The sequence below is a fragment of the Pteronotus mesoamericanus genome, unplaced genomic scaffold, assembly GCF_021234165.1.
Source record: "Pteronotus mesoamericanus isolate MK-2021 breed Mesoamerican mustached bat unplaced genomic scaffold, CSHL_Meso_final scaffold_582, whole genome shotgun sequence".
Lineage (NCBI taxonomy): Eukaryota > Metazoa > Chordata > Mammalia > Chiroptera > Mormoopidae > Pteronotus > Pteronotus mesoamericanus.
The window spans coordinates 4146193-4160953 of NW_026555323.1; the positions used below are offsets into that span (position 1 = coordinate 4146193).

General features: G+C 53.2%; 2 protein-coding genes across 2 annotated transcripts in view; both read right to left on the reverse strand.

The window, feature by feature from the left end:
* Positions 1–10089, reverse strand: part of LRRK1 (leucine rich repeat kinase 1) — a 95703-nt gene extending 85614 nt beyond the window's left edge. The window contains exons 1-2 of the mRNA XM_054561979.1: positions 9974–10089; positions 5454–5669 (exon numbers count right to left, since the gene is read on the reverse strand). Of these exons, the coding sequence (XP_054417954.1) occupies positions 5454–5631 (178 nt within the window). The 5' untranslated portion in view covers positions 5632–5669; positions 9974–10089. The remainder of the gene's footprint in view (positions 1–5453; positions 5670–9973) is intronic.
* A 2571-nt stretch (positions 10090–12660) lies between these two features.
* The window catches only part of ALDH1A3 (aldehyde dehydrogenase 1 family member A3), a 29977-nt gene continuing 27876 nt past the window's right edge, over positions 12661–14761 (reverse strand). Inside the window, 1 exon segment of the mRNA XM_054561942.1 lies at positions 12661–14353. Coding sequence (XP_054417917.1) covers positions 14281–14353 — 73 coding nt within the window. The 3' untranslated portion in view covers positions 12661–14280.

The following is a 14761-nucleotide window of genomic DNA, read 5'->3' on the forward strand; positions in this document are numbered from 1 at the left end:
CGCCTGTCAGGTGGGCCTGGGCTCCTGCCAGCGGGGACAGAGCCAAGGGTGGGGCTGTCCTGCCCACCCGTCACAAAGGGAGCCTGGGGCAAACCTGGGGCAGGGGGAAGGTGGGCAACCAGTGAGGGCAGAGCGCGTAGGCGAACCTCAGTCTCTGGCCACTTAGAATGGGCGGGCGGATGGGGGTGCTCCTGAGAGCCTGCTCACCTCACGGTGGAGGGGGCAGGCGGGAGGCAGCCATTCCCCTGGGCCTGGGTGGCCACGGCCTAATGGTTAGTCCGCAGACTAAGGAACCAAAGCTCGGCGGTACCCGAGTAAAAGACAGGAAGTTGCGGGCTGTCTGCTCTTGCAGATGATGGGATGGTTTATCAGCCTAAACAGGAATCCACAGGGAGGGCAAGGCACCTTCTTTCAGTTATGCCAAGGAGGGCGTAAAGGGATGCTAATCAGCCCAGGAGCTAGATTTAAGGAGAACATGACCGCTTTCTGCAGCCTGAACCTCCTAACGGATTTGAGAGGGAGTCAGCCCCCCATGGCTGGAGGTAATCAAGCATATTCTGGACAAATAATCAGAAGCAGATCTAAGCCTCAGGTTAAAGTTAACGTTAAAAGTCCCATCAAGCCCTGACCAGTGTGGCTCAGTTGGCTGGGCATCATCCTGCAAAGCGAAAGGTCTCCAGTTCGACTCCCGGTCAGGGCACAGGCCTGGGTGGCGGGTTCAGTCCCCAGCCTGGGCACATACGAGAAGCAACCCAAAAATGTTTCTCTCTCACATCAATGTTTCTCTCCCTGTTTCTCCCTCTCTCTGAAAGTAAGTAAATACAATCTTTTCTTAAAAGTCCTATCAAGCCGCGCACTTCCGTAGCTGGCCACATCTCTGCGGGCACGAAACACGGCTGTCTTAACCACAGCGCCCACGGATGGGTGTCCACTGCCATTTCTCCCGCCCCTCAGTCCCTCCTCAGCTTCCCCCCTGCCCCCGCCGACTCAATCAGGATTCCTCATCCTGCGGCCAGGCTGGCGGAGGGCACTCTGCGGACAGGTGTGAACACGGCCTGGCCGGAGCGAGCAGGAGCGAGCAGGACCTCGGCCTCAGGAACCCAAGAGGCACTCGCCGACGTGGATGGGTCCCTTGCCAGAGTTCTTACAGCACTTCCTATTCTGCCTCTTCCCTACTTGTATTTCTAGAAGGCAAGCAGAGGTCCCACGTGAGCCAAACCACTTGGCTCTTAGAGTCAGAAGTGATTCTGATCGCTGATTTGAAAACGCCAAGGGAGAACAGAAAAGGGCATTGAAAGTAGCCATGTAAAAACCTGGGATTTGCAGACCTTCTGGGATGTTCCTTCTGCTCCTCTGGTCCATGCTGAGTCCGGTGGAGGATGGTGCTCTGGGAGGCGGGCAGCTGGAGTTAGGACCCCTCACAGCCACAGGCGGGTGGGAGTCACCCTGGGGGTGTGTGTCCAGGGACCCTTCATCCTCCGTGTCCAGAAGGGACTCCTCACCAAGGGTTCTCAGCCTGAGGTATCTAGAAGTTTCCTCACTTCTCTACTTTCCAGGGAGCCTCACCTCAGCTGGCAGGACAGGTTTTTCCACTCTGACCAGTGTCAGAGGCCAGGAGACGGTGCTAATGAGCTTGCGACATTCCTTCCTGGGAAACAATTGTGCGCCACAAGCACAGGACAGGCGCACACAGACCGCCTGGCACTACAGGCGGGCCAGGCACTCACCTGTCCGGGCCTTTGAAAAGAGGAACATTCTGAATAAATGAAAGGGGAGTTATGCCGGTCAAAACAGGTAGCAGCGTGAAAAAAATACGCACCTTGTGCACATCCAAACACACACACACACACACACACACACACACACACACACACCATGACCAAAAGCCCAAAAGCAGAAATGGGTTTCACTAAAGTTTAGATCTTTTTCCAAACTCTACCTGGAAATATTATAAGAACGTTATCATTTCCAAAGCATGTTAGCGCCCAAGGATTTTTAAAATGCAAGAGCTGTCCCTACATAGAGCATCATTGGTTTTTTTCTCTGGTAGTCAGCTTTCCTTGGGCAGAGCAGGGGGTCAGGCCTGGACTAGTCTTCTGCGGGTTGAGACCAGTGACCAGGTTGGGGGAAGAGGAAGCAGGGTCCCCCCCTGCCCCGCCCTGCCATGACCCCAGCTCTACAGCTGGCATCAAAACCCGGAGGGTAGAGGTCCCGCCTGAGGTGTGGCAGCACCGGGCTCCTTGAGTCAAATACTCCCAATTCGTTCCAGAAAGAAATTAAGGGCAAGAGGCCCGCTGGACCAAATTTGACTTTGGATGTGAGCACCGAGGTATGCCGGTTAGATCCTGACCACTAAAGATCAGCGCTTACAGAGGCAACAATTTTTCAAGTAAGTCGCAATAGTATACACGGCAGGTGGCAAAAGTAAGGCAAACCACACCAGAACAAAAATCCCCAAACAACAACAAAGTGCTCATTGCCGAAAACATAAACCCCACAGATGAGCAAAGAGCAAGCAGTGGCCGTAATCCCCACAGAGGAGACTGTGCTACCCTTTGACTGTCCCCTGTCCCCAGGCTGTGGCCTATATATTTACATCTTGTGAAATTGATACCCAACATAGGTTATTTTAAAGTGGGGCCTGCAGAGCTCTGGGGTCAAGCGTAAGATCAGTGGGTGGGGCTTACCACCCGCACTCCCTGTTGCCCATCAAAGCCCCCTCCCCGCACAAAAAAAGATACATTTTGTTTTAAGGAACTGAAGCCCACCAGTTGCTACTGGGATGGACAGGGCGACAGGTACTGGGATTCTTCCGGGCTGCCCGCCTGAATCCTCAGAGGAGCCCTGGGCTCCCTGTGGAAGGAGCGCTCTCGGTGAATTGCTTTGGCCCAGGCACAGGGGTGGAGCAGATAGCGCCTTACTCCGGGCCTAGGCTTTCAGAGACGTGCACGTTTCCTCTTTCCCTGCTTATATCTCTGTCCCTGGCGAGGACAGCCTGCGCATCTCTGGACGGAGTGACGCGCAGCCGAGCAGCAGGAGCCAGCGCACTATGCGCCCGTGCGCCCCAGCCGGCCGCCGACCTGGGAGCCCGAAACGGATGCTGATGGTTTGGGATGTTGTGTGTGTCTGAACCACGGTTCAGAGAGGGCGAGCCCCTTGGCCCCGGTCACCCAGGATTAAGAAGTGAAGGCAGGTCTGACAAACGCCACAGGGAACAGCCCTGAACCTGCTGTGCGCTCTGAGCAGGCAGCGGAAGACGCGCCCATTGCTTTAGCCAACAGGCAGTTCACAGTAGCTATTTTTACCCATAGCCCCTAGAAATGGCCACCGCTTTCCCGGTGCTGGCGGAGGTCCCGGTGGTGACACTGTCCTCCCCTAGACGGGTAGGCGACCAGGGGTGGGTGTCCCTGGGTCCTCATGTTTTTCATCACTCTCAGCGGGGTCCCACGGTCGCTGCAGGAGGCCGGAAGGCCACCAAGTAAGCAGCCTGCTGCCCTCAGGAGGGGGTGTTGCAGGGTTTCATCCCTGGGCAGGCGACGGGGGGGGGGGGTCGGGTCCAGGACAGGGGTCCCATGCTCAGCCCCTCTGCTGTCCCCTATGGGACACTTCAACTCTCCAAGTACGAGCATCAATTTGTACCTGTGTAGAAGTCGGTAAGAAGGTTCAATTATCATTGTAATCCCTAAATAGAGACTATAATTCCCGTCAGGCGAAGCCATAGGACAGAATTTTCCCATGTATTTCAGCCTGCTTCTCTCTCATCTTCTTCAACTCTGTGGTCCACGTGTTAGGCCCCTACATCAGCCCCGCCTCGAAGCAGGGTTCGTAGGACATCACCTCTGCTGCTGGCACCTACTTCCAAGCACCCAGAACAGTATCCGGCAGTGGGGCTGCTGCATGTTTTCCATCAGCTCCCTTACCCACGTGTGTGTCCTGGAGGTTCATTCAAAACAGGGGCGCGGGAGCCCTGAGATTTAAGTGGGAAAAAGGCCCTGGGGCAGGAAAGACTTTTGGAGCCTGTTGCTTCCAATCTGGTGCTTTCAGGGACAAGGACCCAACGAGTTAGAAGAGCAGAGTACAAGTCAGACACAGGTCTCCAAGGGAAAAGACGAGAAGCTAGCCAGTGTCTGCGCATCAAGACCCGGGGCAGGGCTGGTTCTGGGTCTGTCCAGGGTGTTCTCAAGTCAAAGATGCAAATCAAATACTTGGAGGACATTTAGTGCCGGGTGATGTCAGGAAGCAAATTCTTTCCCATCTCATAGTTTGATTTATGCACAAAGAAATCTTCCAGAATCATCGCCCTAGGGAGCCTTTGGGCTTTGTCAATGGAGAAAAAACACTTGAGCAAGGGAGCTAAATGTTTGCTGAGCCAGGTACCATGTCTAATGTCTAGTACTACGAACGCAGGGGTCCCCTCAAACTCAACACAGGTCCTCTCTCACACCCTACAGGATGGCCTAGACTTGAAGGACGAGAGGGTTCCGGGGCTGAGACAGAGTTTATGTTGCAACTCTGTCATTTACAAGTTGTTGACCTTGACCGAGTGTCTAGACCTCAGCTATAAAGTGGGACTAGAAGTACCATTTCCACAGGTTGTTGTGAGGGTTAAATGAAGTTGCTTCAGTAGGCGCTGAACGCAGTGCCTGGTATGTACTGAGGATTTAACCAATATTCATTGTTCACAACAAGTTCAGTGATACCCTACTGATGTTAAAAGTGGGGCAACTCAAGTAGGAAATCTGGCAAGACGTGTAAAGGGGCTTAAACATGTTCAAATTCCAAATCCCACTTCCGTAAACCTATTTGCTGGAAATAATCTCAAACAGATGGAAATACTTGCTGTTCTGCTCACAGGGAGCAACTAGAAGCAACCCAAGCGTCACAAAACATCCGACAGGACGGTACAGATTAGGTTAATCATTTTCAAGAGGGCTCTGCTCTCAAATGGTGTTTCAGTTGATCCACATGAGTGAGGTGACTAACACAACATGAGGAGAAAAAAGCAGGGTTTCAGTAAATCAAAGGAAAACAACTCTGAAGCTCAGAGAAATGGGCGAGAAGAGACAGAGGCTCAATTGTACTTGTGTTGGAGACAAAGAGACAGCCGGGTGACTTTGGTTTTTTCTACTTACTTTCCCTCGCCAATTATTCTTTAACAAACGTGAGTTATTTTTATAACAACAAGCCAAAATCCAGTTCTCCCCTTACACAACATCTCTTTCCCCAACACAAAGGGATGCCCTGACTCTAAAGATCTTTGAGTGCACATTACATTCTGTCCCACAGCCCCTCAATTTTTAGAATTTACGGGAGGATCCCAAGGTATATTTTATAATAAAAAAATTCACCCAGTAGTTGGCATGGCATTTTAGATCCTTCGGTTGAAAGCTCCTTGTTCTCACGCGGTCCCCGGCCCCCCCATGGGGGTTAGCCCTGGCTAGCGCTGTCCTTACCATTATGCGTGTCCATGGCGAGCTCTGGACGCGCGGCTGACCCCTCCGGCCCCACACACCAGTACATGCTGGGCAGTCGCCCCGACATGCCAGCCATCAACCCGAGGGGTGGCTGCTCTCCCAAGTCAGTGCTGTCTGTGGTCACCGCCACTGCTGCCCGAGCGGAGGTCTGAGGCATGGATCCGCAGTCATGGCTGAGCAGAAAGCTATCTTGTTCTGGTGGGGAAAAAAAAAAAATCATAAAATCAGAAAGCTTTTCTTCATTGGCAGGTCCCTTCCTGCACCGTGGCCTCTATTTCTATTGGTTCCTTGGGATTCTCCCTTCCCTGGGCAGTATTCCTCGTCGCGGTCTATCTAGACAGCCGTACCTGGTTGGATGGGACAGTAAAAGGGCAGAGTTACCCCGGCCCCGCCTGCTCACAGCGAGGCTCCGATCACGTCCGCCTGTGAAGAATCGGACCGGAACCCCAAACAATGGCAGGACATCTACCGGGAGGGAGTCCGATCGTTGTTCCACCGACAAACGTCACTGTCACTTGCACAGTGACTCCAAGACAACTAAGTGGGGCTCCTGCTCCAGCTGGGGTGCAGCGGACAACAGTTACAGTGAGTCACGCAGCAAAGCCTTCCCTTTGCCCGGGACAGACGCCTCCGGAAGCCCAGAGGTGGGCGGAGTTGGCGTTAGTTATGGAGCCAAGTCATTCTGAGCCCCCGGGGTAAGCGAAGGGGGGCCCGTAGATTGTGCCTGCCCCCTGGTCCCCCAGGGCACATTTGGCATCCTCGGAAGGCCCTTCTGGTTGTCACAACCGGGGCGGGATGCTGCTGGCATCTAGCAGGTAGGGGTTAGGGACAGCGCGCTACACCGTACCATGCAGCCGCCCACCACAGAGAATGATCCAGCCCCAAAATAGTTTGAATCGTCAAGGGACACTGAGTGAGAAGAAGACTCATAACTCCTGAGGCTAACGAGGCTGCTCTCTCCGCTGAGGTGAGGGGGTCCCCCGACCTAACGGCCCACCCTGCTGTGGTGATTCAACGGCCAGGAGAGCCCCTTGCGGGCAGAACCCAGGTCCGGTTCAGGCCTGGCACTGGGCAGATTGCACGACACGAAGGGTAGATTGCCGTGTGAAACGCACGTGCTTCTGTTCACGTTTGTATATTTTCTGCACTGCGTGTGAAGGACGGGATAATTAGCAACCGTTCTCTGAGATGGAGAGAGATCGTGCAGGTTAAAAATAAATAAATAAATAAATAAATAAATAAATAAATAAATGTCATGTAAATGATGTCCAAGACAATGCGGAAAGAAAAAAAAGCACAGTATGAAGGCCAAAGGCTTGAATTATCTCAGTCACGTGCCCCAGCGTAACCACAAGGTGAAACTTGCATGTGCATCATCTATTAAAAATAGATATGCATCTCCTTCCACCCAGGCAACCTCCCTGGGCTGCTGTGAGATTTTAAGATTTCAATGACTGGGTCAGGGTGGTGGTTTTTACTGACAGTAAGAGTGGGGGCTGGGGGGCTGGGAGTCCAGGAGGTCACCACCCACCTGCCCTGTAATTAATAAGCTCTGAATATCAGTGCTGGAGAGCAGGGTGCTGTCTCCCCAGGGAGCAGGTTGTGGAACTGGCTCTGAGCCTGAGACAGGGACAGGGAGCAGCAGCAAAACAGACCCTCTGCTCTAAAATTAAAGTTCCAGTAACATTCAGAAACCCAGAAGAATGGCGGCTATCTGCTTCTGAACACGTCTCAAAATCAGCTCCCCGCCATATCCAACAGGCTCCAAAAATCCAAATGCCGGGCGACATTCCTTCTGAAAACAGAAGTCTCACCCTATCACGTGTTTATTTTAAAAAATAAAAAGCCTTTAAAAGAGTTTAGGCCAACCCTCACCCAGTACATTTTGTTCCCCTTTTTATTTTCAGTTTCCTTTTGAAAATCGCTTTACCAGTGGAGGATTTTGCCTCTGGAGCAGTTTTCAATTATAATCTGTATTTTGGCTTAGGCACTAAGGTAGAAGTTTTCAGATGAAGTAACTCGAGTTTTTGCTCAATGCAATCAGGCGGATCTTTGCTTCTCTTCCTGCTTCTTTTGGGTTCAGACCAGTGCAACAAATGATGGTTGTAAATTACATGTTTTCTTCCTCTGACGGTAAGTACATCCGAAAGAGAGCTCCCAGAGGTCTTCTGCAGTGATCGTTATTTTAACAAGTTTTTAAACTTCACCAATTTTCTTTTGCCAGCTCTCTCTAACTGTCCTAATGAATCAACTCAAAAGCTTAATGAAAAAGGAAAAAAGGAACCTACACGCATTCTGCAAGTGTTTTTATTGGGCTCTTTCATGAAGAGTGATCTTCATGAGATCATGACACCTATAAGGCAGCCGGAGAAGGCCCAGTGAAGGAAGAAACACAGGTCGATTCTGGACCTGTTCACCTGGTTTTTCAGGAGGCTTAGCAAGGAAATGGGAGACGCTTGCAAATTAAGAGCATGTTAGAAATGCTCACATCAAAAGCCTAGTGGGGATGGGGGCCCATGGTCCTAGACGTCCCTTGGTACCATTAGGGTCCCTTGATCGATCCTGGCTTGCCTGCAAACTGTGTTTGATGGATTTCCAGACCTCACAGTATCATGGACCTGCCAGGCCCGAGACGTGGGTACTTCTCAATCCCACAGGACCACCCAAGGGTTTGGGAACAGAAGCCCTTCAGGGTTATGAAACCACAGTGAGGTTAAGGCTGTCCGTTCGCCATCGGCCACCGCGCCAGTAGCTCCTGTACACCTGCTGGAGAGTGCTGGGAGTCCAGCTGGCAGACCCATAGGAACAGTCTCAGACCCCTGGAGCTCCCCTGGGGACCTCCAGGGAGTTAAAGAAATCCAGCAGATAAAGGGGGAACACAGTGGTGACCCCAAGAAAGACACAGAGAGAGGGATATGAGCCAGAGAGAGGTTGGGTTTGGAGAGCGTGCTGGCCATGGGGAGTCTGTGGGCAGCAGAGGCCACGCGCGGGAGAGCGGGGTGCGCCAGGGTGGCAGGGGGCCACGGCCAGACGGCCTGCGGTGGCAGAGGCCAGATCAGCCGGGCGCGCGCAGGGAAGGGCTCCCGGGCTTCACGCCGCTCACGGGGAAAGCTACGGAAGGGTTCCCAGCAGAGGAATGCACTATCTGCTTCACTTATTTAAGAAAAAGAAAAAGAAAAACCATTCTGGCTGCCAAAGAGAAGGAGTGGGGCAGGGGGAGGCGTGTAATAGCACGGGGAGCTGCGAGAAAGAAGCACCGGACCTGTGGGCACACTGAGAGGTCAACCCAACAGGACTCGCTAATAGACACATTCAAGGGATGAGGGAGTGGGGTGGGAGCTAACTCCCTCCAGCCGAGCCAGAGAACTGATGCTGGGGGTGTGGAACCCTGGGAGATGGGAAATTGGGCAGACCCCAATGTCTGCTTTAGGTTTGTAGGTTCTGTTGTTTCCTTTTTTTAAATTTTATTTTTCAATTGCATCCAACATTTTGTATTAGCTTCAGAGGCGTGTTTTTCATTTAATTTCTTTATTCTTCCAGGACAGACGCAAAGATAATTACGTCAATCACAACAGGCCTTAGGCGCTCACGTTGCTCCAAACAGTTGTCCCTCTCTAACGCTCAGGGGGAACTGGCAGACAACGGGAGAGGCGCCTGTTTCCCTGCCCCTCTGGCACCTGCCTGCGGAGGTATTGTAGTGAGAGAGAAAGTTTGCGGCCTCCAACTGGGCAGGGGCCGGTTGAGCTGGCCACAGAAGTCCCCAAATTCTCAGTCACCATCTCCCTGATCCCCAGAGGCCCCATATCCTCCATCACTGTCTCCCTCTTCCTTGGCTCCCCTGGCTCCTCTTGACGCCCCCTCCCCCGCCCCGACCCCCGGGCCCTCGCTCTGCGCCCCTGTCAGGAAAGTCGCCCACCCACACACACACACCAAGGGATGGTTTTTATCGGCCAGAGGAGACTGGACGCTCGGCACGCAGCATGCCTTAGACTTTGAGGAGGGTGACAGCGCGCCGGGTCCTCCCGGGCCTCCCGCGACACCAGCCGCCCCGGGGGCAGAAAGAGGCTCCCGGCAGTCCTTCCCCAGCACACGCGCGCTTGCACTCACACGCGCACACGCGCGCTCCCACGGCCGGCCGCGCTCCAAGTTCAAGGAAGGGGCTTTCCTCCAAGGACGAGAAGGCATCTAGACACCCTGGTTGTTTTTCTGCTTTGGGTTCTTGCCTCTGCTCCGCCCCCACCCCCGCCCCGGCACCGTCCCGCGCGGGTTTTGGGGTTCCGATCCGGAGTCCCGCACAACCCCACCTCACGGGCTGCCTGGGGTCTGAGCGGGGCCGGGAGGCTAGGGTCGCCCCACGCCCTCGGCGGCCCCCTGGGGCGCCGGCCTTAGCGGCGGGGCCCAGGGCTCTACGCGGGCGGCCGCAGGCGGCAGCTAGGATCCCGGGCAGGGCGCGGGGCGCGGAGAGCGGGGCGCCGGGCGCTGGCCCGGACAGCGCTTACCTGAGGCGGTGGTGACGGCGACGGGGCTGGGCGCGCGGGGCGGGGGGGACGCCAGCGGGCCAGGGCCTGGCGGTGCCACTGCCCTCCGCCCCCTGCGCTCCGGCCGCGCGCGCGGGGGCCGGGCCGGGCCCAGACGCACTTCCTCAATCCTGCGGCCGCCGGCGGGCGGGGAGGGCGGGAGGCGGGCGCGCGGGCGGCGCGAAGAGTGAGCAGGGCGAGGACCGGCCGCGGCTGCTCCTCCCGGAACCCGCACGAGGAGCCCCCTCGTGCGGCCTGCCTCGGTTTCCCTAGCCGGCAACCGGAGGCGATCAGATTCAGCGCTCCTGCCCGGGAGATGACAGGGCCCACGGGCCCTTCTGGCGCGACGTCCTTTCCCGGTCTGGGTGCCGCGGAGCCGGCGCGGCGATTAGATGGGCCGGTTCTGGGCTCGACCCCGCTTTCACTGGCCCCCTGCTCTGCTCCGCAGCAAAACCGCGGGATCACCTCTGCCTTGTGCACATTGGCCGTATGCTCTGGCAGGAATATTAAAAAGGCAGGGAACATTCATTTGTGCAATAGAGAAATGTATCTTTTTAAAGCTGTAATATTTGCAAACGGCGCCCCTTCCATTACATGAATTTACTAATTTAATTATGGATGTATGCCAATCCATATGCCATCATTTGGCGAATTATTTTGAGTTTGGAGTTCTTTGGGGGACGTGTAGCTAAAACATGGGGCGGGGCGGGGGGGAAGCTGGCAGTTTATTATGTTTCAACCTGATGGCAGTGTGTCTCTCACACCGTGGAGGCCATTCCCCAGGCGCAGGGCAGGAAGAGGCACGTTCGCGCCCCAGGCAGGCCTCAGATTCCGCTCCGGGTGTCCATCGGAGAAAGAGGAGCCGGCTTGGACCGCACTCCAGGCCCCTCGCATGCAATGTTACGCCGGGGACATTCCTAGGCTTTAGCGCAAGGCACAGAGACAAATCGCCACTACCCTCACGGTCATTTCCCAGAGGCGGGCAGCCACAGGGCCTCCACGCAACCGCGCGGACGCGCCCCACTTGAACCGCTCCCGGGCGGGCAAGGAGACCCCCGGGTAGCTTTGCTTTGCTCCCCAGAAGCTGCTCCTCCAGCTCTATGGCCACGGGGCGTCCTTCCAGAAGAACGGGTGCAGTGCTGCAAACTTGTCCTTACCAAAGCGGCCCTAATGCCATTATGCAAAAGAAAAAACAGCGGTTGCTGCGGAAGAGTCCCTAATAATTTGCAGGGCGTGGTGGCCGCCGCTCGGAGTGAGCCCCCCGCCACCGCTGTGCTGCGCCTTCAGGGCGTGCGGCCGCGCCATCTAGCGGCGCTTCGAGGAAGCGCACGCCCAGCGCCGGGACAGACCCGGGCAGACAGGAGACGTGGACGCTGCGGATTCGGGCAGCTCAACTTCCCTTTGAAATGAGCTTGGGGACAGGCTAGGAACGTCTGCAGTGCAGAAAAGACACCCGATGCACAGGTGGACTCTTTCGAGTTGGTTCTACCCGTCAGAATGAGTTACAGATTTGCCTGAGGAAGGTTGTTACCGGTCGGTTTCTTCATCTTGACCCCTGCTGACCCAGGTTCTCTAACTCTGGCTCCACATCCCACCTGGATTCTCCGTGTCTCATGTTGGAATGACCCCTCCTCAGTGGGGTGCGCTGGACCCTTCCCCCCACCCCCCCTCGCCCCCCGCCCCCCGCCCCCGACCCAACATTTCTGCCTTCTGAAAGTAACGCAGGGGACTTGTCCCTCATGGTATCTTCTAGTCCTCTGCTTTTTTGTTTTTGCTTTTTTGTTTTTTTTCAGGTAGGTACTCAGTTTCCTCAGACTTTCCTCCTCGGACACTGTTTTCAACGTCCCTCATTATCCACCTTTGAGCTCGGCTCAGCCACACGCTGGGAGCAGGGGCATGAGGCTTCATTCAGCATCAGGAGAAGCGAGGACATTCCAAAGGGTGGGCCTGTGCCCCACCCCCCACAGGCACACGAGCGCATGCGTGCACACACACACACGCAACTGACCGGTGTCCCCAGAATCGCTCCCTAAGAGGGCCACGCTTTGGGGAAGGAAAAGTTCATTTCCCTCGAATCTCCTGTTCCCATGCAGGCTGAGCAGTTGGAGCTTTCTCCATTCATGGATGTATCCAGAAGGGCTTCCATGACAAGGGATCTGACCCAAGCGCCCTTATCAATTAATGATAAACAGAGACTTGGGCAGTTTAGGCGACAGCTTGCATCTTGCCGACTAAGACGCAGAGCCTCTGAGGCTGAAGCTCTCTGCCTGGTCAGTCTTCAAAACCTGGAAGTGGATTTCACTCTCAGGCTGAAGTCTAGGCCTGATCAATTGAGCCAATGTAATTGTGTTCTTAAGTTATTGATTCTGCTTGAGCATAAGCCATTTTGTACAGAAAGTCTGAGAAAGAAAAAGCTCAGCCATAGGATTAAAATGGGTTGGGTCCTTAAATGAAGAAAAAAATACGTTTCTCAAATATCCAGCTTTATTTTATGGGTGTTGCATTGTTAACACACTCTGCAGCTAGGATCAGAATCCCCAGGCCAATAGATTTTTAAACCATACCACAGGAGTAAACCTTCAAAGAAGTGAAATCTAATCCTAAATAGATTTCCTTTTCTAAATACAGTATATTACAGAAGGTTAAATATACCACCTCTGTTTACTTACAACTATAAAAAGATACATTAACTATACCCATTATAAATAATGTACCATTGCATATTAAAGACGTTATTGTACAGTGAAAGAATAAGAACCCTCTAATGTATTGCTATCAAGGTTAGTGTCTATAATTGCTTGAGATAAAATCCTGAAAATTCAGTGTATGAGTTAAATCCTGATTTAACTGACAGTGTAAGTGATAAGTGCTAACAGATGTGGAAGGGACAGAGAATGGTGTGTTGCATATTTCTGGCAAAGAAGGCTAACCCCATGCCATATACGACTTTCTTTATACGTACACTGGTTTGGACATAGCTCTTCATTTTATTATTGTCCCTCCCCCGATTGAATTCACAAACAGAATGGAATTCTCAAACATCAGCACCATTAGAAGAGTACTAGTTGATAACAGTCAGAGCGTAGTTTCGATTCTCAGGAGAAGCCAATTTAAGTCTGGTTTTGTTTTTTGAAAGCCATAAGGGACTACCTTCCGTTTTCCAAGTTAAAGCTGTAATTGCACGAAGAGGGAACGAAAAACTCCCAACCTGTTAGTGCAGAAATCAGGCCGCTTTAATAGGAAATCCAGTTCCCCCCTGGGGTCTGGGTGTTATTTGCTGATTAATCACGAATTAATACCAAGATAGGACTTGAAAAAGCTGGGGCCGCGTTAGAACAGCAGCCTCCCTGGCTGTGTATGTTTTACTGATCTAAAATGGGCAACCCAGCTGGACAAAAGGAAAACAACACAGGCGCGAATCCAAGTGGTAGAAAAGCATAATTTATAAAAGCGAGTTACGGCTCTGGTCTGTAAAATGCAGGACTTAATTATCTTAGGATTTACTCTGCTGTTGGAAGTGTCAGAGCATTGGGTGCTTAGCCGTGACAGTGAGGGACACTTAGCGATGCTTTCTGCCTGAGAATGGGCCTTGGTTAAAGTAGACCCCGCATCGTTTCAGATAAGCTCTTTGGGCTGGTGATCCAGTCACGTTCCAAAGGCAGCATTGGTTTTAAACTGAGGCCCAAGGTCAAGGCCAAGATGTAGTCATGGTAGACCCAAGCCGCTTCACACCCAAGATTTTCAGTAACCTTCCGCGGTACTTACTTCCCCAGAGCACCCCGCATTGGATCCTTGCAATCCTGGTTTATTTTTGTTGTTGTTGTTGGTTTTGTTTTTTAACTTAGTGCTATTCCTTTTCAACTAAACGGTAGGAGGGGCTTGTTCTGTGGGCAGGTAACCCTGAGGGACCCGCAGGTGCGGGGCCCTATTTCTAGAGCATACGGGGAGGTCTCTCCAAATTCTTCCCAAAGCAGAGTCAGCAAAGCATTTTTAAGGGACTGCTGGATACTTCAAACACCATTTTCTGTTGGCAGCGCCCCGGGCGCCTCCCTGTCCCCGGGACCTGGTTGAAAAGGGAAGTGGGAAATACCCAATAGCGCCACCTGCAGGCAGAACTGCAATTTCACCCCCAACAGAAGTGCGAGAGGAAAATAAAGATGGTTCCCATCCAGTGGAAAGGTTTCCAGAAGAGAGTGGGCCAGGAAGGTCAGAAACAGCACTTTTTCTTCGGCAGGTTTGATGGGCCACATTCAGCTGTCAGATGTCGGAGGGAAGAGCCTGTCCGTCTCTCAGGGGTTCTTGTGGTCCAGTTTGATGGTGACGGTTTTCACCTCGGTGTATTCGGCCAACGCATATTCACCTCTGTGACCACAGGAAAGAGGAACATACAAACAAACTGGGCACGCCGCTCAGACCTTCCCCGGGAACTGTGTCTTAGTGCTGGACACGTGAGGATCCACTGGGCAGCTTGGAATTTATGCAAAATGCCAAAACGTGTCATAGAGTAATAGCCGGGACTGCGCCCCCTTGTGTAGGATTAAGTAACTGGATGTGTACCTTAAGTTTAAATATCAAGATTTTTGTGTCATGCTTTTGAAAGATCCAGAAGGACTAGCATTTGCCTTTTAAAAAATGAAGAGGAAAAAAAAAAAAAAGTGTCCCTGGCCAGGTGGCTCAGTTGGCTCGAGTGTCGTCCCAAGCACCAAAAGGTTGCAGGTTTGATTCCCGCTCAGGACACATACCTGGGGTGCAGGTTCAGTCCCTGGTCAA